Source organism: Staurois parvus, unplaced genomic scaffold, assembly GCF_062004578.1.
Source record: "Staurois parvus isolate SC_StPar_1 unplaced genomic scaffold, SC_StPar_1.0 ptg000129l, whole genome shotgun sequence".
Lineage (NCBI taxonomy): Eukaryota > Metazoa > Chordata > Amphibia > Anura > Ranidae > Staurois > Staurois parvus.
In genome coordinates, this window is record NW_028317925.1 from 4,765,001 (window position 1) to 4,791,438 (window position 26,438).

The 26,438-nt window shown below is 40.4% G+C and overlaps 1 protein-coding gene across 5 annotated transcripts in view; it reads left to right on the forward strand.

Moving 5' to 3' along the window:
• Nucleotides 1-26,438, forward strand: part of ARVCF (ARVCF delta catenin family member) — a 963,921-nt gene that overhangs the window by 908,473 nt on the left and 29,010 nt on the right. For all 5 annotated transcript variants that reach the window (XM_089672465.1, XM_089672464.1, XM_089672467.1 and 2 more), the window contains 2 exons: nt 21,024-21,151; nt 25,467-25,617. In XM_089672465.1, coding sequence (XP_089528591.1) covers nt 21,024-21,151; nt 25,467-25,617 — 279 coding nt within the window. The remainder of the gene's footprint in view (nt 1-21,023; nt 21,152-25,466; nt 25,618-26,438) is intronic.

Here is a 26,438-nt window from a genome sequence, read left to right on the forward strand (position 1 = left end):
CAGATCAGATGAACGTAGAAAACGAATGCAGCCATCACAAGGATTGGTAAGCTGCAATATAATAAATGTATGCTTTTTGGTTCTATACCGCTTTAAGTCCTTCTTTTTTTCATAATACTTGCAGAATTTTCCCTGTCTGGGGATGCTAGGCTGACTGCTGATGATCCAGATTATGATTTATAAAGGTAATAAAGGGCAGTCAATTTTCCGTATTGTAAGCATTCATACGTGGTGCCTGTAAACAGGTGTCTGATATGCTATTATTGAATATTTCTTCTATTTTCTGCAATATTCCCTGAGCTTTTACCACCTGACACTGTTGGTGGAATCTCTTAACTACATACACAGCTTTGTGTTCTATCTTATTACAGGTGCTGATGTAGCCATAGTAACTGTGTGTTCAGGGGGCTCTGCTGACCGACGCTGGAGGTAGCGTTGTCCCTGTAATCCTGGCCCTGGGTTTGCTTAACTAGGTTATTCATGCCCTCGTGTCCTTATCCATCTTACTCATTTCCAGCAGTGTATCACATTTGTGTGATTCCGTTGTTTTCTAGTGCTGTGATGGGAACGGAGGATTTCTTTACACCCTTCTGCTGTGGTTGCTAGAGGAATTCATGTCTGCGTGACTTATGTGGTCTCTTACTGTAAATGTAAAGAAAGCAGTGATGTCTTTCTGTAGAACTACAGCAACAATCTTTCTGCTAATTGAACTCAAATCAGAAGCTCAGAATATTTAATATTTTACACCTATCAGCAGTAATTCTTCCTTTTCCCCCCATCCCCCCCAGTCCTATTGCCTCCACCCCCACCGTCCTGTTTTTAAAGCGGAATTGCACCCCCTCCCAAAAATTAAAAGTCAGCAGCTACAAATACTGTAGCTGCTGACTTTTAATATTGGGGCACAAACCTGTCCAGGGATCCAGCGATGGCCTCACCCCGAGCCGATTGTTAAATCGACTAACAGGTACTAGTGCTGCCTTCTTACATAGTTAGTCTGGCTGAAAAAAAGACAAAAGTCCATCCAGGTCAACCATTGACTAAGGGAATCCGGCAGTTTAGCCTCGCAGTTGCACAGCTGGTCCCCTACTGCGCACGCATGAAGCGCACTGCACTTTGTGAATGGGCAACAGTCTTCTGGGACCTGTGAATTGTCCTGGACGGCTAAAAGGGGAAGTGCGGGGATTGCACAACCAGGTACCCCCCTAAAAGGTGCTGAATGTGCCAGTGGTGGGAGGAGGCAGATAAAGCAGAGTTCCACCCTAAAGTGGAAGCTTCACTTAAGTGACTCCTTGCACTTGCAGGGTGCTAAGGAGACACCTGTTCCAAATGCTCCCTTGGGGAAGTTGCTGCTTCTACCAATATGCATAGGCTGCAGAAGCCAAACATAAGGTACACACCCCTGCTCTGACAGAGGGCTGCATCGGGATGTAGAAAAACAGAGAATGAAGGGACACTTATGTGCAGTAAGTGTTGAGACATGTAGTCTGATCACTGAGTTGACTGTTAGTGACGTAAGGAGTGTGCAATACCAGTACAAAGCTTTTGAGAAGCTGTTAACAGGAAGCTGTATGATGTAGCTGTCAAGCTCTGAAAATGTATAAGGTCAAACCTAAACCCTTTCAATTTGTATGCAGTCAGGCAGGCCTTTGCACTACATAGTTGAAGGTAAATCTAAAGGAAATTGAATAATAACATTATATAATGTATGGCCAGCCTAAAAATTGTAGCGATCAAGAATTGCACTCAGGTGTACTGGGGGTCACCCGAACTGGCGCTCTCATCGCTAACTGCTAGCACATGCTGATTTCATGGCCCAATGTCCTGGAGAAGTCTACAAATGAAGAGGCTGGAAGAAATCATGGGAATATGTAGGGGGTTGAAGGCTCCCATGTCTTCTTGGTATGATTGGAGGGTCACTCACTATCAGTTGTAGCAATGACATTATCAAATCTACCCATGTAAAATAAGCATTATTCACTAGTTATATATTACCTGTTTTTAAGATCGTGATTGATACAGGTTTTGTTTATTAATAGCTGTTGTTTAATGGTAGAGTTCATTAATTTATATAGTTGACTGGAAAAGGGACTCTTTCTAGTCCAATTTCTGCTGGTGTGGTCCATGTCAAATCTGTTTTCCTTTCTAAATACAAGGCCATTAAATGGTCATTAGAATGGTGTTCTCATCTATAATTAGCAGGTGACAAGTTCAGTAGTATACAGAGATCTTTATTGGATTTTACAAATGTAGTTTGTACAGATTTAGGGCTGATTTTACACAAAATGTGCTGAGATCAAAAAGTCATGGTGTGACCAGCTGTATGGGCAGTTTTCCTAAGACTTGCTGTGTAAAGTCTTATTAGAACCAGAGTAGCTGTGCCAAGACCGCCATAATGGTACAAAGTCATGGCTGATCACATTTAAATATGTAGTACAGTAATGGTTTACTGTTAAGCTGGGCACATACTATAAGAAAATCAGGTGAACCGTCGTCTGATTTTTCTTGATGTTTCACAGCAAGTTGAAACCGAGGATGGTACGAATTTGTACAAAAATTCTCGTAGGACAAAGGCTTTTTTTTGTTTGTTTGTTTTCTGATCAAGCGCAGTCTTTCGTATCTGATTTTTCTTGTATGAAAATTCTACTAAAACAAAAAAAATGTTAGTTCTGTTCACGTAGGAGGACATTTTTGGAGTTTGTCCCTTCAGAAATTTTGTTTTGGAGAGTCGGAATCTCATGACAAAAGTTGTGTACACACTATACGAAAATCCAACCATTATTCCTTTTATGGACTTTCTTCTGATTTTCTTATAGTGGGTACCCCCCTTTAGTCTGAGCTAGTGGCTCACAATCTTGTGATGGGCAGAAGGTCACATCATCACCCATAGCTAGAAGTACATGGAATTTAACAGGCTCTGGCTGATGAACATAAAAGGGAACAGAAAAAGCACCTTTAAGTGTAGACTTACAGGGAAATTTTATTTGGATAAAGGTAGGCAACTCTCATGTTGCTGAAAATTCATAGGCTCATCAGTGAAAGCCACTGGTGTAATCCTCACTGCTTGTCAGAGGAGGATCGCTACGGAGATCTGAGCATGCCATTCTCTAGGGGTGAGGAAGCTGGCTGTCAGACTTTCCACATTGGGAAGTGAGAGCTGGAATGCACGTGGACCACAGCGCCTGATATGATGACATCACTGGAGGAGTGCAGTGCCTAAAACACAGGCGCACTCCTTTTTGTCAAGCCTTTGCACCTAGTGGATGGACATTTAAAGACTTTACTACACAAGGATTAATTATGGGACTTTGATATGATATTCAGTAATACCAACCTATATAGACTTGGACATTTAGGGAGTATCCTTCTCTTTTGCGCCTTACCTCTGTATTTTTGTTGGTGTCTGGCTAGTGGACAGGTGGTGTAGAAGGAAGGTAATTACTATGAAGGGGGAGGAATATCGGGTGAACGTTATTTTGTCTCGTGGGCAAACTGACAGGCTCACTTTAAAACACTCCAGCTTAACAGCAGAATTTCCCTGAAAAGTATTAGAAAATTAGGCAACTACTTATCTCAGTTCCTGCCTCCCATATCCTGAGCATGAGCTCATTTGTTTATAACAAAGAAGTTGAATGATGATTGGGCAGAATACTGCAAGTAGTAGGAGCTGAACCTACTGAAAGCGTGAGCTGGGTTGTGTTGTCTGCTACCATAGAACCTCCGTGAGTAGAACACATGCCGGTTGGGCTTGCTGACACAGATCTCACCAGCATCCAGGTCACCATGCAGGGCTAGTTAGAGCACTGAAATACTCGCCAACTTCCACGTATCATTCAGTTGCTGGCTAAATCATTCCTCAGTAAGGAAATGACACATAAATACTATGCTGTGTTTTTAGTGATTTTGTTGCTGAGCTTTTGCCGGTGACAGAATCACTGATGTGACATGGCCCTTTTTTGTGTTGGCATGTGCTAAAGTTTGGGCAACTGACCAGATTATATATTTAGTTAATTTTGTAAGGAAAAATGTAAAAAAAAAACAAACAAAACCTGCAATATAAATTTGTGTGAAAAAAAAAATGAGAAAAAAATGCCAATGTTCAAGCACAGTTGCAATTTATTTCACGTACATAGAAACAAAGATTATTGTAATTGTGGCATGTGCAAACGTTTGGACAGTCTTTCCCCTGTCTACTGTTTGTTGCTGTTTTTGCAAACTCCCTGACCCAAGTTACTACTATAGGCCTTAATATGCGTTAGGGGTTTTCGCCTGTTTTGCAGCACTTAACAAAATCTGGTTACTCAACAACCATCAGCTACTCTGGGGAACTGCGTAAGGATCAGAAAATAAAATAACTGATGCAAACAAAGCTACAAAAAGGTTGCAAAACACTTCAGGCTTGCAAAGTCCATAAAATCATTAAGAAATTGCTGTTAAAGCTGAACTCTAGTGTTCTTTTTAGGCTTCCTAAGTTGTATAGGCTTTTCTCCTTTACTAACAATGCTCACTCTTATTTCAATGCACACTTTAAGCCAGTGTTTCTCAACCTTTTTTCAGTCAAGGCACTCTTTAAAATTCTGGACAGTCCCAGGGCACCCTCTAAAATTATGGACAGTCCCAAGGCATCCCATTCTTAGATATGAAAAATCCTATTCTAATAATTTTATATAATGCAGTAACATCCACATATGTAGGACACCCAACTTTGGAGGTGATTTATTATTCCAAAGTAAATACACTAATGCACATTTGTACTGACTAGTATTCCATTGTTTCTCTTCTCCCTCAGTTTTTCTCCTTCACTGAGCTAATGTGACCTCAGCACTGAGGGAGCGATGCAGGGGAGGGTCAAACTAGGATGCTGTGCAAGCAACCAACATCCTCCTTATCAACTGATGGTCATTGGTTGGCAGGATGCTGATGGCTAGAGGGTCGTAATGGTACACAATGAAACCCTGTAGCTTTGTGTAACTAAAAGGCAGGCTTGTTCCACCTGTTGGCTTGTACACCAGTTTTGCACAATTTGTAGACCTTTTGCCAAGGCACCCCTAAAGAAATCTTGAGGCACCTCAGAGTGCCTGGGCACCCTGGTTGAAAAAGGTTGCTTTAAGCTATTTATGGTGTCTATTAGATGCTGTAGCAAGTCAGAGCCCACCTCATTTCCTTTTTGGAGAACAATAATCATCTAGCCCACAGGTGTCAAACTGGTGGCCCTCCAGCTGTTGACAAACTAAAAGTCCCATGAGGCATTGCAAGATTGACAGTTACAAACATGGCTTCCAAAGGCAGAGGCATGGTGGGACTTGACACCCATGATTTTAGCCCTTCCCTTCCCAGCCTTACAGTTTCTGAACCATCCACTTCATTCACTGGATTTCAGTTCATGTAATCATGGAGGCTGAGCATCACACTTTGATGTTGCCTAGGACATTTTGCATGCAAATGCAACCTACCTAGGAATGCCCATTCCCCCAGACTGACATCCACCTTTTTTATATTTGCATAACTCCTCCCTCACTATATTGGCCCCTCCCTCCAGCCATGATCTGCCTACATTACATAGAGAAGCACACAGACCAAGTAATCCCACTTAGAATAAAATAAGGTATTTAGTGAAAACGGAAAGGTTTCATATTTAAAAAAAAAAAAAAAAAAAAAAGAGCTCATTCATGAAGGGGGAGGGAAGAACCAGAGAAGGCAAAATAGTCAGATTAAACTTCAGTATTATAGAAAAATGTGGAAGCCAAGGCAAGATCCGGAAGATGAACACTTTCAGAGAACTGCCTGCATGCTTGCCAGGCAAGCCCATATATGACTGCAAAGGACCTGAAGGCTGGTTTGGCAGACACAGGAGTAGTGTTGCATTCCATGATGCAGCAAAGCGTGCTCGATCTGTATGAGACAGTCTTTAGGATGAAGTTCTATATCAATGCCTCAGACCAATTTGAGAATAGGCAGGCTGTGCTCCAGAGTTGAATGCAAATTAAAAAAAACTGACCACACTGGGATGGATGTGCCTGGCATGATCCGTTTGAAGTAGGAAAGCAGAGGGACTGGCATGGTCACCAGGTATTTCACACCGTGCAAAGAGAACAGGATATTTTTTAAAACAAGTACATGGTAACACAGACATATAAAAATGTGAAATGTTGTGCTAACATACACTTTAAGACATGCTGATAGGTTAATGTGCTCCTGTCTAAATTGGCCCTAGTATGTGTATGTATGAATGTGAGTTGGGGACCATAGATTGTACGCCCCTTCAGGGCAGGGACTGATGTGAATCTAATAAATATATATATATATATATATATATATATATATATATATATATATACACACACACACATATATACAAAGCGCTGCTTATATTGATGCCACTATATAGTAGTAATTATAATAAGGCAGCTTTAACAAAGTATGGAATAAGAATGAGGTAGTGTTGGTGAGACATTTGAAGCCATAGTGAATATTGATATTATAGTGACATTGAATATTAGGTGACTGCCAAGCTACCCCCCCCCCCCACAGGATGTGCAAACTTCAGCAATTATTATGAATAGTTCTCCTTTTAGACACTCATAAATAAGGACCCTTATTTGCATGTTTTTGTTCTGGGTTCTAATTGCTAAAAAAAAAAAAAAAAGTCTGAGTCATACAAGTTAATAATTGACTATAGAAAATATGTTGCCGCATTTTATCTGATATATTTATTGTCCCTGCAAAGTTGGCCATCTCTTCAGCAGCTATGAAATATTCATCAGTATTAATGAGAATATCAACATCCTTTATGCTAGCATCAGCATGTCCACTGTGCTTGTAAGGAGCATGGTGACATGGTCAGGTTGTGGGAAATGTCAGCTCCCAATTCTAGCTTGCAGGTGAGTTCTAAAGCATCACATGAGCTTGCATGGACAGGACAATACAAATATAGAACTAAACTCCAAGCAAGTTGCTGAATCCACAGTAGAATATGGATGTTGGAAGGTTTTTCCTGCTGAACTCTAATTCTCTGCAGTCAATTTCACGATCCTGACATCCCTGACAGATAGCACAGCCAGAACCTCAAACTTCACTGCAACACCTTGTTAAAGTAGAACTTCATTGTCTCAACATTGATTATTTTTAATCCTTAAGCTGCTAACGTTAGTAAATACATAGAAAGTATATTCTATTTTAAACTATTTTTTTAACGTTTTTTCAGTTACCTTCTTGTTTCTTGCCTAAGCAAATGTCATACATCCCAAGAATCTTCTGGAGGGGAGGAGGGGTTTCTCAGCTAAGCACGCCCTCTTGTTTGTATGCCTGAACTAAGGACAGATGGATTCCAGGAAGTCGATGCTACATGAATTATCTGTCCTTAAGATGGCCATGGATAGGAATGCTAGGCCGTGTTTTTCAAAGTGATTTCTCAACATAATATATAATGGAGACATGGTAGGATGGGGGAGTTTGCTTTGAATATAAAAAATGAATTAAATAGAATTTTTGCTTTGTGGTGCTCATATGCAGTGCAGTTCCACTTTAAAGACAAGCCCAAGTCTTCTAAATGGATGGTGAAGGAGCAGCAGCACAGCATTCTTTCCCCTTCCTGGTCTGATTTTGTTATTTTACAGGGGATGAAGGAAGCTAAAATGATACAAATTATTCTGTTGTTCCCTGTTTAAAAATATGATATTAATTTAACACCTGAGTTAGTTTTTTTTTCATATGCTTGGAATCAGGGTGGATTTGATTTAAATCAAACTGATTTAAATCACGATTTAAATCACTAGTCAGTAAGACTTGATTTAAATTATAGTTTTCTACATAAAGACTAATTCTTGCTGGTGTAACTAATATGCAAGTAGATAATTTTTAGAATAACAATTTTTCATATTAGTTTTTTAGTTATCCCCAGTTTAATAGGTTAATCATTCATATTTGGACAACTTTTCTGTTGTACTTAGGAAGGAGAAAAATAATCATTACCTTAATAACAATTTAAATAGATTTATTCATCTGAAACAATAACACTACAGCATATGTTATTTGCTTAAACAAACATCCATGTTTGTTAACTTATTTGGCTAAACAAAATATATATATATTTTAAGAAACGTAGACTGTCAGCCCCTTCCTCCTCACTGAACTTCTTGAAACTTAGCACTGAAGGGGTTGATTCTGTATTCATAGGTTTGTAGAAGTTAGGATTAAGGTCTTTTTCTTAACTCTGTTCATTTTAAAACCTTTTTGCTGTGAAGAAGAGGCATGTGATCTCCGCTGAGTGAAATTCAGTTTTGAGAACTGCAAAAGTAAACCAAGCATCTGTGATAATATCTTGTAGGCAGAGAAACTACCCAATAATCTTACAAAAACCTGTGGAAGAGCATGACATTGTGAATGGATTAATGGAATGAATTTACCAAACAAATTAAACATATCCAGCCTTATTCTACATAATTAAAAAACTAATCTTTATTTCATGATGGAATAACCTTTGGATGGTAATATATTTTCCTCAAAAAGCATTTTATTTTTAAAAAAATCCGATTTTTTTTCTTTTTTTTTTTTTTTTTTTTTTTTTTTTTTTTAAATAATTGATTTTTATCCACCCTGCTTGGAATTAACATTGAGGTTGCTGAAAGTTAGAGGTTTTGTATTGAAACTGTATGCTGGAATTCAAAGCATACTTTCATACCCTGTTTTATGTTATATCCATACCCCGACCCTCAAAGTTCACCCTCTTACCTGAATCGTAGGGTTCGGTTTACCTTTTGAAATCAATGCAGCTGTGCGTCACTCCTCCTGCACAGCCGTGTCATCCATTCACAGGGAATGGAAGACTGCAAGACCCTTCTGCTAACACGATGTCGCGTACCTGGGTAGTGAGCCTGATGTGAAGAGGCAGACCTCTTGTACAACTCTGGCTCAAGGACCAGAGTGGAACAGCGGTCGCAGGAGCTCAGTGGGGTCTAGGATCTGTCCGGTAACAGCTGTTGGACTGATGAGTAGCAGACCAGAGCAGGGTGCAGATGTATCCATGCAGGATGGATGGATGCTGGAGCACTGTGTACTGAAGAAGCAGAGTCAGACAAGCCGGGTTTGGTATTGACGAGACAGATCAGGCTTTAACGGCAGGCAGGAGAATAGTCGGGGTCACAGGCCGGGTTCAATAACAGGAGGTCAATCAGACAGGAGCAGGCAGAAGGATAATCCGAGGACAGGCCAGAAGTCAGGGCAGGAAGTAATCAAGCAGAGATCAGGAACAGGCTGGTTTGGCAACAGGAATCAATCACAGAAGTCAGGAACACGAGCAGGGGGAAAAGACCATACGGCAATGAGACAACCACAGCAGCCAGTTTAAATAACCCTTTTGGCACCAGCAATAATGACAGGCAAGTGCAACTGCGTGCGCCTCTGTCCAGGCGCCCGCACATCTGCTCGGCTTGCCAGAACTCTGCGCATGCGCACATTTGTGCGCCGTGGAGCTTCACCTGTACTATGGGCAGGCCTTCCCTGACACACGACGGGGGAACTCATAGATTATTATTATTATACAGGATTTATATAGCACCAACAGTTTGCTCAGCGCTTTACAATATAAAGGGAGACAATACATCAACAATACAGTTCAATACAAGAGGGATAGGAGGGCCCTGCTCCTTGGAGCTTACAATCTAGGAGATTTCAATGGTGAAAAAGTGTGATGATGTCCGCACTTGTAGTCCATCAATTACTTCTTTCCATCCCCATAGCGGAAGGTGTGGACCTGAGGCTGGGGGGTAGGATCTGCAGGACCCTGTGCATTACTCATGATGAATTGATAGTGTTTGTGATGCTGTGCAGGCTCCAATGCAAAAATTTAAGTGTTACTAAACCCAGGACCCTGCATTCACTATATCTGGTCTCCCACAGTACACAGAACATGGAAATGCAATTATTTTAGTAAATATAAACTGCTAAATACTTTTTCTCATCAGCAGTATATAGCAGTCTTGTGACTTCTATTAGTGTCCAGCTGAGCACTGGTTAAATCTTGTAGGAGTTTTCATTCTCCTCTGACTGTCCTATGAGGCTGCATAAACCCTGACCCTCAGTCTGGACATTGCTGATTGGCCCTGTGCTGATTACTTGCACCCTCCCAAAGAAAAATAAAAGCTTTCTAGCCATACATACTAAACTGCCCATGTGCAGAGTTACTCTGTACTATCAGCAGATGGATTGGGGACAGTAGAAGAAGGGGAGGATCAAAGAAGACAGGCTCAAACGTCTTTTTTACACATGTGGAGGATTAACACCTTCCAATGTGAGCATAACAAGCATGCTTTCCTGCATATACAGACTGATTTTACTGCTGTGGGTTTAGTAATACTTTAAATACACATTTTTTTTTCTTTTGTCGTTGCAGTCTTTTTTTTTTTTTTTTTTTTTTTTTTTTAAAGGTGAACTATGCCTTTAGGCTTTATGTGGCTTATTACGTTTATTTTTCTATACCTGCTAGTCAGCAAAGTAGGAGATATTGTGTTGCAGCATATGATGAGTAATGAAAAATATTCGTACCTCTGAAAGGAAAGTGCTGCATGGTACTCTTCACAGCATCATCTGCAGGATTCTATACACCATGTGCAGATTCTTTTGTTCTGTTCAGAGACTTCCCTGGCCTCTCCTAAGTACCCATTAGGATTAGTGAGCAGGGATGGGTGGGACCTGTGAAGATGGGTGTGTAGTGGGAGTGAGAACCGGGCTGGAGGAGAGGGCTCAGTGTGATCAGTTTTATGTCTAGGAAATTGTGGACATAAACAACCATTAAAGCAAGTATTTGCTATGCGACTTATGGAATTTGGATCTAAGTTTTTCAACAGCTGGTACATTAACCCGTTTACTTCCTCATGAGTTGTAGGGCGTCTGAGTTCCTGCTGCAAACAATATTGTTTAATGGCTGCGTGCCCAAGAATGCAGGGTCTGGGGCTCTGGGTCCTTGTCTAAATACATAAACAATAGCAGGGGGCTGCTTGCAGACAGAGTGAATGGGAAAAAGCAAGTCATAAAATACAACGCCTCCCAGGATGTGTACGTGCAGATTGTGTTTTCATTATCCTACCACTTTAGCCTCAGGTTACCTTCTCCTAAAGCTGTGCTTTTGTCAGAGGCAATGTTCATGGATAGGATGAGGAAAAGGGGAAATATGTAGGAGGATTTTGGGACCGTTTACTGTATTTGTATTGTCTTACCATACGTTAAACTTAGATTGCACAAAGCTGTTCATAAATGGAATGCCAGTTCTGAGTATGAGAGCAAACCTCCATATTAATGGGGGGGGGGGGGGGGGGTATTAGATTTCTGTTATATTATCGTTAAGTATATAGACCAAGAACACATCCCCTAGTTATAAGAACTACAAAGAACTTATGGGCAAAAAATGATGAAACGTACGCATCCCTTTTTATTTATTTTTTACCGCTACACCTTTCCTGTTTGCATTTTAAAATGTTAGAGTGTGAATGAAAGGTTCAGTATAAGACTTTAGATAGTTTAGTAGTACATTTGTAATCATTGTCTATACAGTAGATCATAAAGAGTAACCCCTTAGTAAAGAAAGAGGGACAGAGGGGTTTGGTACCAAAAGGACTGCCCCTCCAAATCAGGAACAGTTTGGAGTTATGTAGAGAATTTATGTATTTAACTCTTAAAACTGTTTAGACTATTCTGTCTCCGTAGCCTTACCATAGATGGACAGGTATCTAACTGATGGGTGGACAGAATTCCCACCAATCCCCCACCGTCCCACTATCTGCTACATCAATGCCCTCTCAGGAACTACTGTGTGATGTTTTCCCTAGTTGGCCACTTGTTAAAGCTGATCCTCACCCTCTGTATATTCTTCCTTCCAATCCACTCCCCTTCACCTCCGCTACATGAATAACGCTGTTTTTTTTTTTTTCCTTTTTCAGTGAAAAATGGGCAGCTTCACCCCCCCCCCCCCCCCCCCATACTTGTGACTCACCTAGGCGAGTCAGCACTCACACAGATATTATCCATGTGATTTATTGATTTGTGTTGGTGTTTATATTATTCGTGTGGTGGTTATTTTGTTTATGAAACCCTGCTCTCCTCTATCTTCATGATGATGTAAGCAATGCTATCATTTTTTTGTCATGTATGGCCATGTTAAGTTTGCATTTTAGATCACAAATGTCTTGCCTGCTTGCTTTGTTAGATGGATTATTGGCCTTATTGTGTATATTATTATTATACAGGATTTATATAGAGCCAAATATGATTTTCTCTTTGACGATAATAATCTAGGATAACCACATCACATTTGGTGTTATTATGGCTTTCTCTCACAGATCAGCAAACATTTCCACTCCGTGTCAGTTTATAGAAAAACTGGCATGTCTGAACAATAGCATACTGTAATCATGTCATTTTGGGTTACATTTTTGCCGTTACAGTACACTAATGGCAAGTTAAACATCTCTACCCTAATTCCTGCACCTTCAGACCTCGGATCCACTCCAATATCTCCACCTTCAAACCTCAGACCAGCCCCAATTCTTGCAATTACAAACCTCAAATTAGCCCCAATTCCTGTGCCTTTTGAACCTCAACTCAACCCCAATTCCTGCACCTTCAGACCTCAGGTCAGCCCCAAACACTGCATCTTCAGAAAACCCCAATTCCTGTACCAATTTTTAGATTAGCCCAAATATCTGTACCTTCAGAACTCAGATCAGCCCCAAACCCTGCATCTTCAGAAAAACCCAATTCCTGTACTTCAGGCCTCCTATCAGCCAGTTCCTGAACATCAGTGGCATCAGAGAGAGGTGGGTAGGCTGCAGGTGCAGAAAGCTAGGCCAGGCTTTGTGAGTGAGAGCCTTGTGAGCTGTCAGTTACAGCCTATGGCAGCTGCGCTTCTAGGTGCCACTGAAAGACGACTTTGCTGCCAGCCGTGGCACTCATGCTATGGGTTGCTGACCTTCACCCCAGTCTATTCTGTTCAAAAAGCTTTAAAGTGATAACTTAATGGCTTGGACATCAAAACATCAGAATTTTGGGTCCATGGCCGAAAAGCTCCCCAGACTTTAATCCCATTGAGAACTTGTGGTCAATTCTCGAGGCGGGTGAACAAAAAAAAAACCCCACACATTCTGACAAACTCCAAGCATTGATTATGCAAAAATGGGCTGCTATCAGTCAGGATGTGGCCCAGAAGTTGATTGACAGCATGCCAGGGCGAATTGCAGAGGTCTTGAAAAAGAAGGGTCAGCACTGCACGTATTGACACCTATGAAATACTTCAGTATACCATAGTAACATCTGACAAAAAGGTCTAAAATCACTGAAACAACAGACTTTGTGAAAATGAATATTTGTGTTATTCTTAAAACTTCTGGCTATGGCTGTATACATATTCTAAACAAATTGAGAATTGTGTTTACAGTACCTTGAAAAAGTATTCATACCCCTTGAAATTTTCCACATTTTGTCATGTTACAACCAAAAATGTAAATGTATTTTATCTTGATTTTATGTGGTAAACCAACACAAAGTGGCACATAATTGTGAAGTGGAAGGAAAATGATAAATGGTTTTCCAAATTTTTTTACAAATATCTGAAAAGTGTGGCGCGCATTTGTATTCATCCCCCTTTTACTCTGATACTCCTAACTAAAATCTTGTGGAACCCATTGCCTTCAGAATTCGCCCAATTAGTAAATAGAGTCCACCTGGTGTGTAATTTTAATCTCAGTATAAATGCAGCTGTTCTGTGAAGCCGTCAGAGGTTTCTTAGACAACATTAGTGAACAAACAGCATCATGAATGCCAAGGAACACACCAGCAGGTCAGGGATAAAGTTGTGGAGAAGATTAAAGCAGGGTTTGGTTATAAAAAAAAAAATAGCCCAAGCTTTGATCATCTCATGCAGCACTGTTCAATCTATCATTTGAAAATGGAAAGACTACAAACAACAAATCTACTAAGACAAGGCCAACCACCTAAACTAGACAGACCGGGCAAGGAGAGCATTCATCAGAGAAGCAGCCAAGAGGCCCATTGTAACTCTGGATCCACAGCTCAGGTGGGAGAATCTGTCCACGAAACAAATATTAGTTGTGCACTCCACAAATGAGTGGCAAGAAGAAAGCCATTAATGAAAGAGCCATAAGAAGTCCGATTTTCAGTTTGCGAGAATCCATGTGGGGGACACTGCAAACATGGGGAAGAAGGTGCTCTGGTCAGATGAGACCAAAATTGAACTTTTTGGCCTAAAAGCAAAATGCAATGTGTGGCAGAAAACCAACACTGCACATCACCCTGAACACACCATCCCACCGTGAAACATGGCGATGGCAGCATCATGTTGTGGGGATGCTTTTTTTTCAACAGGGACAGGAAATATTCAGGTATATTCATGTGTTTGAATGGCCCAGTCAAAGTCAGGACCTAAATCCAATTGTGAATCTGTGGCAAGACTTGAAAACTGCTGTTCAGACGCTCTCCATCCAATCTGATAAGAGCTTGAGCTATTTTGCAAACAATGGGCAAAAATGTCACGCTTATGTGCACAGCTTATAGAGACCTACCCCAAAAGACTTGCAGCTATAATTGCAGTGAAAGGTGGTTCTACATAGTAGGGTGGCATCAAATTTTTTGTTTGGGTCATAGCATGCGTAACACGATTTTTAATCTCAAGTATATTGTGGTTAGGGTATTTCCAGGCCAATGCAGTTGTTTTTGGCTGCAGTTGCAATTTGTAAAAAGTTTAAATTGAGCTGTTGAGATCTGGAGGCATCCAGTTTAGGATTTCAACTGAAGGGTCAGGGCTAGTATGCTTGCCCAAGACAGTGGAAATTAGGGTAAAGACCTCTGTACAAAATTTGTCTACATTAAGACACTCCCACCATATAGGAATATGTGTTCCCCACATTCTGTAGCCTCTAAAGCAGTCCGGAATGTAGTTTGGTACATACCTTGAAATGCGAGCTGGAACTAGATACTAGCGGAGAGTACCTTTTTTTTAGAAGAGGTTTCAAGTGCGGCAACATTAGCAGAGAATGATTTGGTGTCTTGCCATATCTTGGACAAGTCCTCAGGTTCTCTGGTGACACTGAGGTCAGATTCCCCCTTGTTGATGTAGGTTGGGGGTGTGGGAAAATTTTAAGGAGCACGTCCTGATACAGGATGGAGATTTGACCTACTCCGTGGGCGTCCTTTTCGCAGTAGCTTTCAATAGTAGTGAGTTGATTCGAAACTGGGGTGAAGCCCCAAACAGCTGTACAGGAATGTTTTATTTGGTTGTAGTAAAATGCTTTTTATGCTGACAGGGGAAAATGCTGGCATTGCACAGAAAATGGAAAAAATTCAGTTGACGTTGGTTAAATGATACAGTTTTGTAAGCTGAAGCATTTCCCAGTGTCCGAAGGAAGGGGGAGATGCATACGCTGGCTAGAACTATTTCTATTTCGATTTCACAAGACCAGTTGGAGAGGGGATATGAGGCAAGCTGAGTCCCATGCGTAGTTTAAGGTGGTCCCATAGGGCCGGGGAGTGCAGGGTGATGGGATTGGTTATAGCTTTACAAGCCTATGGGGGGCAACAAAGGAGATTAGTTATGGTGATTGTGTCGAATTCCACCGCCTCTATGGTAACCCACAACGTGGTTTCAGTAGTTGCATGGAGTTTCATTAGCTGAGCCATTTGGGCTGTGTAATGGTATTTAATAACATAAGGTAGCCCCAAGCCTCCCCGCTGCTTGGACTGAAAAATGGTAGCCTGAGTCAACCGTAGGCAGGTCTGTCCCCAAGTAAACTGAAAAAAATGCTGTTGTAGCATTTACAAATAATGTAGATTTACAGACTGGGAGCACAAGAAAAAGTTGAAGAATCTTGGGAAGAAGTGTAATTTTTACCACTGTGATTTTGCTGAGCCATGATATACGTAGGGAAGACCATTGGATCATGAGGGCGGGATATTTGGTTAGCATTGGGGGATAACTGGCACAAAATGAGTATGAAGCTGTAAGGTGGATATTGAGATATGAAATTGGACCACTGAGAAAGGAAAGATGAGTGTAAGAATGAGAGATCTTGTGTAGAAGCTGATCCTGGTTTCTATTAGAGTTATCACATTATTCAATGGGATTCAGGAAAATATTACGGAAATTTTTTAAAATGTATTTTTAATTTTTTCAGGTACTTGTATAGCGCCGTCAATTTGCGTAGCGCTTTTATATATTGTACATTCACATCAGTCCCTAACCCTCAAGGGGTGTACATACGTACAGGTCCCTAACTCACATTCATATATACAGTAAATTAAATAAGTATTTGATCCCCTGCTGATTTTGAATGTTTGCCCACTCACAAAGAAATGATCAGTCTAAAAATCGAAAGGTAGGTGTATTGTAACACTGAGAGACAGAATAGCAACAAAAAATTCTAAAGAAATGCATGTCTAACAAATTATGCACTGATTTGCATGTTCATGAGGGAAATACGTATTCGATCCCTTTCACAAAACATGACTTAATACATGGTGGCAAATCACTTGTTGGCAATCAGAGGTCAGACGTTTCCTGTAGTTAGCCACCAGGTTTGCACACATCTCAGGAGGGATTTTGGCCCACTCCTCTTGGCAGATCCTCTCCAAGTCATTAAGATTTGGTGGCTGACGATTGGCAACTCGAATTTTCAGCTCCCTCCATAGATTTTCAATAGGATTAAGGTCTGTAGACTGGCTAGGCCACTCCAGGACCTTAATGTGCTTCTTCTTGAGCCACTCTTTTGTTGCCTTGGCCGTGTGTTTTGGGTCATTGTCATTCTGGAACACCCATCCACAACCCATTTTCAAAGCCCTGGTGGAGGGAAGAAGCATCCATTTGATGCGGTGCAGTTGTCCTGTCCCCTTTAGCAGAAAAACACCCCCAAAGCAGAATGTTTCCACCACCATGTTTGACAGTTGGGATGGTGTTCTTGGGGCCATAGGCAGCATTCCTCCTCCTCCAAACACGGCGAGTTGAGTTGATGCCAAAGAGCTCGATTTTGGTCTCATCTGACCACAACACTTTCAACCAGTCCTCCTCTGCATCATTCAGATGTTCAGTGGCAAACTTCAGACGGGCCTGGACATGTGCTTTCTTGAGCAGGGGGACCTTGCGGGCCTGCATTGTGTAGGTCTACAATCTTGTCCCTGACATCCTTGGACAGCTCTTTGGTCTTTGCCATGGTGGAGAGTTTGGAATCTGATTGTTTGATTGCTCCTGTGGACAGGTGTCTTTTATACAGGTAACAAAATGAGATTAACAGCACTCCCTTTAAGAGACTGCTTCTAATCTCAGCTTGTTACCTGTATGAAAGACACCTGGTAGCCAGAAATTCTGCAGAATGATAGGGGATCAAATACTTATTCCCTCATGAACATGCAAATCGGTGCATCATTTTAGACATGCATTTCTTTTTGTGTTGCTATTCTGTCTCTCAGTGTTACAATACACCTACCATTCTATTTTTAGACTGATAATTTCTTTGTGAGTGGGCAAACATTCAAAATCAGCAAGGGATCAAATACTTATTTCCTTCACTGTACACATACTAGGGCCAATTTAGACAGGAGCCAATAAACCTACCAGCATGTCTTTGGAGTGTGGAAGGAAATCGGAGTACCCGGAGGAAACCCATGCAGGCACAGGGAGAACATGCAAATTCCAGGCCAGGTGCTGCCGTAGTTTGGATTAAAACCAGCTACTCTAGTACTGCCTGGCGGAAGTGCTAACCATTAAGCCACTGTGCTGCCCAAATCCACCTGGTTTCAGCAAAATGAGTCTATGTATAGAAAAAGTGTGTGTGTATGTATATATATATATGTGTGTGTGTGTGTGTGTGTGTGTGTATGTATATATATATATATATATATATATGTGTGTGTGTATGTATGTGTATGTATATATATATGTATATATATATATGTATATATATATATATATATATATATAAAAAAAAATTTTCATTGTGTGTGTGTGTGTGTTTTGAATGCCTTCATACCCATCATTTGTTTTTCACTGAGCACACTTTTTTTGTTTTTCGTTTTTCCTCACGCCCATGCTTTGTGTGCTATAATAGTGATAGTTTGTCATATGCAAATGTTTTTAATTAGTTCTGTAATAGCTCGATTAGACATGGTATTTGTGCAGAATAGGATTACATGGGAGTAAATAAACCATAAACACAATTGCCATGAAGCACTGCTCACATAAAGTGATGTTTTGAATGGTACTTAACACTGCTGACATGTTGAGAAGGTTAGGTCAGTGGTGATCGCTTCCATAGCTCTTTCTAAGAGACCCGTCAGCCATTCTAACAGGCAAATCACCAGCACTTCCAGGTATTGTCGGTTACCCACTCCTCCCACCCCACACATTTCTATTAGCCCATTTAAAATAATGGGCTGCCTCTCTGGCCAATGGAGTGTGAGGAAGAGGCTGATTGTCTTCGTAGGGGAGGCAAACTGGGTAAAAGGGTAACTAAGATGTATTTTAGCTACCATTACTGACTACATTTTAAAAGCTAATCTTGTCCTGTCAGGGAACTCAAAGTATTAAAACTCTTGGATCAGCATTACATCTAATTGGCTAGCAATTCTGGGAGAACACGGCAATGCTACCATTGGCTACAGTTTCCACCCTCAATGTCGGACTTGGGGCAGCCTAATACGGTCTATTACTATGATAACATAATGCCTGGAGAAACTCCTCCACTACTGAACATGTTTTATTATCAATTTCCATCTACTTGGAAAGCTTCCGCAAGCAAGGCTTCTCAACATCTGCCCATCTTGATGGGAGACAAAGCTGAATTCCGTTGTTGCGAATGGCATTACTCCAGAGGTTTCAGTTCTGTATCCCACTAGAAGTACTTTGCAGGGTTGGATCCAGGAGTTTGTCTTGAAGCAAAGATAAAAGATTAGTGTTAGGTTAGTGTTGCTTTTGGCTTCAGAGTTCCTGTGTTTTGAGGAAAGCATTTTTCTCATGTCTTTTTTAGTGTTAATGTGAACCCAGTCAATAAAAGTTCACATCCCTCAACTATCCTTCATTGGGAGGGACTACCTGTCTTTTGGAACCAAATACTCTTGCCCCACTTTCTTCTCCGTTGCCCCTCTTTTTAGCCTTGTACAAGGATTTTTTTTTTTTTTTTTTTTTTAATGTAACTATATATCAGAAGTGCTTCAGTTTACTAAACCTTTTAGTTACTTTTCAAATTATTCTATTTGTTATTTAGAAAAGTCCAAATAAAGGAAAAGTAGTGATTTGTTAAACCAATTCTCTTTTGTGTTCATGGAGGTGTAGTAGGTACATGTTTCCTGATTTATATACTGCACTCTGAGTCCCTCTATCCCATCTTACAAAGTTGGTAGGTATGCTTACATAACCTTGAAGGTCCTTGTTCAGACATTTATTTATTTACAATACTTTTCCAGTCCCCTGCATAGTTACACTTCTAATAGAGATTACAAATGGCCATGCAGCGGTTTGGTTTACTGTTGTCACCACCATGAAACTCTCCCTAAGAAATGCTTTGCATTGAGGGCTGGAGTGGATGTATGTAATCATGAATGCTGCTGCCAGACTCATCCACCTTACCAATCATTCCATATCTGCCAATCCCTCCACTGGCTTCCCATTGCTCAAGGAATAAAATTCAAAACATTAACTATAACATATAAAGTCATTTATAACTCTGCCCTAAATTACATCACCAATCTTGTCTCCAAATATCGCCCAAATAGTCCTCTCTGCTCCTCCCACGACCTCTTGCTCTCTAGCTCCCTTGTCTCCTCCTCCCATTCTCGTCTCCAGACTTCTCCAGAGCCCCCCCCTCCCCCCCATCTTCTGGAACTCTCTACCCCAATCTATCCAACTATCGCCTACTCTGCCCACTTTTAGGTGATCTCTGAAAAGCTATCTCTTCAGGGAAGCCTATCCTTCCTTCAGATACTTACCAAATCTTTTATTTCTTCTATCAGTTCATCCCCCACAGGTATTACCTTTTTTACCACCAGCCTCTCCGTTTTTTAGATTGTAAGCTCCAAGGAGCATGACCATCCTAACCCTCTTGTATTGAACTGTATCATTGCTGTGTTGTCTCCCTTTTATATTGTAAAGCGCTGAGAAAACTGTTGGCGATCTAAAAATCCTGAATAATAATAACATTAAGTGGTTCAAAAAAGAGATCAGCAACATTTGCATTCAACAGATAATGAAAAAAAAAACATTTATCTGGTACACGGTGCTATAGCAAACTAAATGTCATTCAATTAGAGTTTACATTTAAGCCTGTTTAGTTCAATGGTCAAATGCTGAGTTAGACCTAAATGGGGGTGACTTTTTCCTGCACTGGTTCATATAATGACAAGGACTGGGAGATCACAGATGTCTTGGTGCACAAGATTCCTTGCTTGTGACCTTGAGATGATGTATAGGAAGGTCTTTACTGCCCTCTTGTGGCTGCATTGCCATGTTTCACTCGCCATGGATAATTTCAATGGGGCAGTACTTTGAAGGCCTGTGTATTGTATTCTGCGCAAATAATTGGAGGACTTAAAGTTTAGTTTTTCATTTACTTTCATGTATTTGTGTAAATTTGTCTGCTCTGCTCAGGACAGCCAGTATTTAGTTGTCCTATTTTAATCTGTACAAAAAAACTAGTGGCCAGAATTTGGTTTCAATAGAACATTTGCTGGTCTCCCAGCCTTTCCAGATGGAGAAAAGAGCAGCTGACCCACGCACATTGTGCACCATTCTCCTAGTATCTGACCTGCTTTCTCTGTGTGCCCAGCCATTTCTGAACCCAAATTCTAGAACAGTCCTACTAAAAGTTTAAACGTTTTGCATTTATTTCCTCCATTTTTACCCAGCACAGATAGCATTGCCTAATAAACTTTTTGTTACGCCAGTACTTTGGGGGGGATTTAACATAGAATTCATTACTTTTTCATGAGGGGAAATATACAATACTGTAATAATCTTTTGTTTCTGTGTGTTCTAGGTTTTGAACTTTTGTACCAGCCAGAAGTTGTACGGCTATACCTTTCTATCTTGACTGAAAGCCAAAACTACAACACACTAGAGGCCGCAGCAGGAGCTCTGCAGAACCTGAGCGCTGGCAACTGGACTGTAAGTAGGCACTAACTGTAACTGGCTTTAAAGGAAAGCCTCTGATTCAGGAGCATTTCATGGTGACCTTCCTGCTTTAGAACAGTCAGCAGCCTAGCACACATTTAAATCACATTGTTGCTTTTCATGCAACAATAGCATAACCAGTATTTGGCAGAACTGCTGACCATTTTAAGGCTGCTTTCACACTAATCAGTTTTTCTTCCATTTAGGCATTTAAAAAAAAAAACAAAAAAGCAGAATAAAAATACATATCTGTTACATTCTATGGGATTCTTCACACTGGTCAGTTATGGGTCTGTTGTTTTTTTTCAAAGTCCAGCTTGCTGCGTTTTTGGTGTATGTTTGCTGCGGTTAAAAAAAACAAAACCGCCAAAAATTCACCTATTGAAATGAATGGAAACGCATCAAAACCGCATCCATGATTGCAGTTTTGGTGCATTTTTTAAGTTCCATATCCTTTTTTCACAGGTGCAAACTGCACCATAAACACAGTCAAAACGCGGCAAAAACACATATGCATTTTTGCAACGAAGCAATGTAAAAGTATCCTTAATCTGTAGCAATATTTTGCATTTGTGTTCATTTACCTACTGATTTTCCTTGTACACTAGAAGTGTATGTCATGCCAGAAACTTGGTGATGAGGTTTAGAACTCCTGTTTCCTGGTTCCCCATTAGAGAGATATACCCTCGCATCCTGTTCTGCTGAAAATGATTTCACCAGCCAGGAAGATCTGCAACAGGGACACATATAAAATAAAACAAATTGACAGGTGTTCAGCCTTCCCCTAGTTTATAAAATATTTGACTTTTGACTGTGTTGGTATTGGAGAGTTCCTCCCACTTCCTACCTGGTAAGCAGAGCAGGATGTGAGGATAAATCTCTCTAATGAAGTCCCAAATAGCAGTTACAGCCTGTCAAGGGTTTTGACTCTTCCTCCCTCTATCCTCCTCTAAGAAAATAGTTTTGGCTGGGTATACAATTTAACCACTTCAAGACCGGACACTTTTACCCCCTTCCTGACCAGGGCAATTTTCAGCTTTCAGAACTATCACGCTTTGAATGACAATTACGCGGTCATGCAACGCTGTACCCAAATGAATTTTTTACCATTTTTTTGAAACAGATAAAGCTTTATTTTGGTGGTATTTATTCACCGCTGGGATTTTTATTTTTTTGCTATGTAAATGAAAAAGTCCAAAAATTTTGAAAAAAAGTGTTTTTTTTATAAAATTTTGCAAATAAATAATATTTCATCGTAAATCTTTGCCAAAATTTATTCCGTTATCTTTTTAGTAAAAAAAAAAAATCCAAATTAGTTTATAACAAAAATTATAATTTTTAAACAATTTTTTTTTACATTTTTATTTTATTTTTTTTTTTTTTTTTTTTTTACATTGTCACCATGGTGACACTGTACTACTTGTGGGGGGTGATGAAGATTTTTTTTTTTTTTTTACACATTGCTTTTACACCCATATAGGATGTAAAAGCAATGATTGCTCTTTCTCTCTGTGTGCATTCATGCACTCATTGAGAAGTACTGACTGCGCTGTGATTGGTCACAGCCTCACATGGTACAAGCCTGTTGTGAATAGGCTTGTACCATGTGACCTCTGTGATCATTCACAGATTTCACACGTAGTAAGCAATGATGTCACAAGTGACCTCTTGCTTACTACTTTGCATGTGATCACTGATTGGCCAATCAGTGATCACATGATCGGGACCTCGTCTGACGATCGGTGTTTCACTGTGTCCGGAGGACACAGCGGGCACCGGATCGCGGTGCTGCGTGCTCCCAGGAGCGCGCACAAGCAGGGTGCGGGGAGGCCGTTTATAGACGGCCACCCAACCCTGCACTGCCACCGTCCGGCCGTTTATATGCAACGGCCGGTCGGGAAGTGGTTAAAGTCTAAGAATTAAGTTTGACATTATACTTGAATTTTTTTTTTACTGTCTATGACCTTGTTAGGGAGATTTCACATGACTTTCTGTCCCTTTAGACAGTTTTTGTTTCTCCACTGAAGAGATAAAATCCATTTTCGTCCTAACTGGAAGTTAGGCGAAATCTCTCCAAAGCTGATACAGACTGCAGCATAAACCTGTCAGGAGTTCTATGTCGTCTTCCCCACTCCAGAAATGTTAAAATAAAGAAAAAACTGTTTTGGTTTACAACAGTGGTCTCCAAACTGTGGCCCAGGGGCCAGATGGGGCCCTTTGATTGCCTTTATCTGTTCCTCTTACTGATATGAAACTATTCCTCCCACTGACACCAACAATGGGGCACCATTCTCCCTACTGACACCAACAATGGGGAACTATTCCTCCCACTACTAATGATAGGGCACTATTCCTCCCACTAACATCAATGATGGAGCACGATTTCTCCCACTAATACCAACAACGGGGCACTATTCCTCCTCAGACACAAATGATGGGGCAGCAGTCCTCCCACTGACACCAATGTCCAGCCCCCCTAAAGTCTGATGGACAGTAAACTAGCCCTTTGTTCAGAAAGTTTGGAGACCCCTGGTTTAAAGGAATGGGCTACTGTACATAAATCATATGTCATTAAGTGGTTTATGTTCCTTGTTAAATGTATGCATTTTGAGAGACTGGCAAGACAAAACGCATTTAAAGGGTTATAGGTTTTGGCAGTAATGTACAACACCACAGTATTCTGCTTTAGCAACTTTGGAGAAGAAAACTACCAATTACAAGTTGGCATACGTAGTTCTCAACCTTATCAGTAGCTTTGATGTGAAATGTATCTACAATGTAACTTCAGGTCTCTGTTAACATGTACATAAGTATGCTGTTTAGAAACAGATATATGACATCTTATAGAAGAATAAAAGCAGCATTTTGGATAGAAGGCATACTTTTGATGGAGTGCATTTCTCTATCCCCCCCCCAAAAAATAGAGAAGAAACTTCTGTTCTCGAAATCCTGAGGCTATTCAGTTATAGAAGGTACATTCCGGCACTGCATTGTTTTTTTGCAATCCAGTATGGTGTCTTTTATTTTTTTTTATTTTAATTTTTCTCACAATCCTTAATTGTTCTTCCTGCAGTCTGCCATATTTGCCTCACACTTACTCAACTCATGGAGTTTTACTGCTGAAGGTTCAGCTTGATGATCTGTCACATATAAAGATGCCCTCAGAGAAATAGAGGAAGGAAATTGTCAGGCAGAAGCAGCAGTCTGTCATACTTCTAGTTGCAGGAACTGTAATAGATTTTTTTTTTTTTTTTTGTAAAGTGTAAATTTGCATTAATTATTAGTACAAATTGCAGCTCATGCACTGACTGTGCCTCGCTGGCCTTATTAACATTTGATTTTCCAGGGATTATATGTCCTCCAACGCTTTCCTCAGTTGTCAGTTTGTGGTTTTTTAATGGGTATTTAGGAATAATCAACCAAGAGTATTAATGCAGGACACCCAATTAGATAGTGACTCTGTTAATTTGAAATCTGATTGGTTACTTTGGGTTGGTTAAAGTGTATCTATAGGCAAAATGTTTTATTTTAGTTTTGGATAGGTAAGATAGTTTTGTTTTTTTTTTAATTGTAATCTGTTTCCCCACTTGGGAGAGTCGCCCTCTTTTTCTTCCGGTGAAATCCAAGTTGACACCTTGAAGGGGTTAGAGGGATATCTTCCAATGGGGACTTTACTAGTGATAAATGAGATGTGTTCTTACTTTGGAGAGATTTCATCTCTCTTCCTGTTGTGTCTTCAGGACAGTAAGAAAACAGAAATCTCCTCAATCTGACACCATTCCCTACACTATTCTAAACTAGAAGATTACTATGTAGGGATTGTAGAAAAATCGGGTTTCACCTCTGATAAGTGCTAAAGTGTATAGAAGTAGTATGACATTTTCTCACTGCATACACAATGGAGCATTAGATTCAGCATTGGCGAGCAGTACTGTTGCATTGCACGTATTATCCTTAGTGCACCTTTCGCAACAAGCAGGCCCTGTGTTCTCCTTTTGTAGAATAAATAACTAGTTTGCAGCACTGACTATCAGTGGGCTGTTGGCTGGTGTAGAGCATTTATAATTTATCAAATTCTGCTTTCCCATATCATGTCATGAATAATATTGCTTGAGGTAGAGTAGTAGCATATGCAGTTTGAAAGATAATTAGCAATTCCTAGGTAATATGCCACACAACACAAATTTCTCACAGCTAAATGTAACATCATTAAAGACCGTAGAATTCTTATTACGGATACCTCTCCACCCTATGGCCCTCTAGCATTCTGTATAGGTGAAATTAATAGGAGCTCTATTTTGCCTTTCAGTGGTCAACCTATATCCGTGCTACAGTCCGCAAAGAAAGAGGCTTACCGGTGCTTGTGGAACTGCTTCAGTCAGATTCAGACAAAGTGGTTAGAGCTGTGGCTATAGCTCTGAGAAACCTTTCTATGGACAGGCGCAACAAAGATTTAATTGGTGAGTGCCTTTTTATTACTATTTGTCCATTTGAATAGTGATATTTTTTTTTTTTTAACTTTACCCCTTGTCTACAAATGTGTATTTAAACTTTCCTGGTATTGAAGGGGACAAAGCAAGCTCAGTATGGATTTGTGCAGCCACTGATCAGCTTTCAGGTAAAAATAACCCAGATGTCTCTGGAGCTGGCTTATCACTTTTATGGTGCTCTGAAAGTAAACCCTCTGGAGCCAGCTCCTGCGGAGGTTCCTCACCCTGATCCCATTTGTGACTAGTGAACCTAGCAGCAATATGCATTACATCGCTTCTGGCTTCAGAGGTGTCATTCTTCAGCTACTGTAGCTTAGTTTTGCAGCTAATGAAGCAAAATCTGTACTTGATTAGCTCCAGTTGAGGGCAGAGGAGAGAGGTGTCTTTAAAAAGAGTACCCATCACCTGCCTATGCTAGCACATAGGGGGCTTGTTAGCTAAAGTAAGATTAAATGAAGAAAAACAAATGTTAAATAAGGTATAATAAAATAAAGTAATTAAAAAAAAAATTGAAAGCACCCCTGTACACACCCCAGTGCAAACATTCAGCATAGGGCACACATGGGTATGTAAACATAATTGCACCACACATGTAAGGTATTACTACAAATGTCAGAGTGAGAGTAATAATTCTAGGGCCATAATTTATTAACTCTAAACTGATCACCTATAAAGGTTTTTAAATCTTTGCCTATGGAGAATTTTGGGTACTATAGTTTTTTGCCATTTCACGAGCACACACAATTTTAAGATTATCGATTTACTTGACAAAACTCCATATTTATATTTTA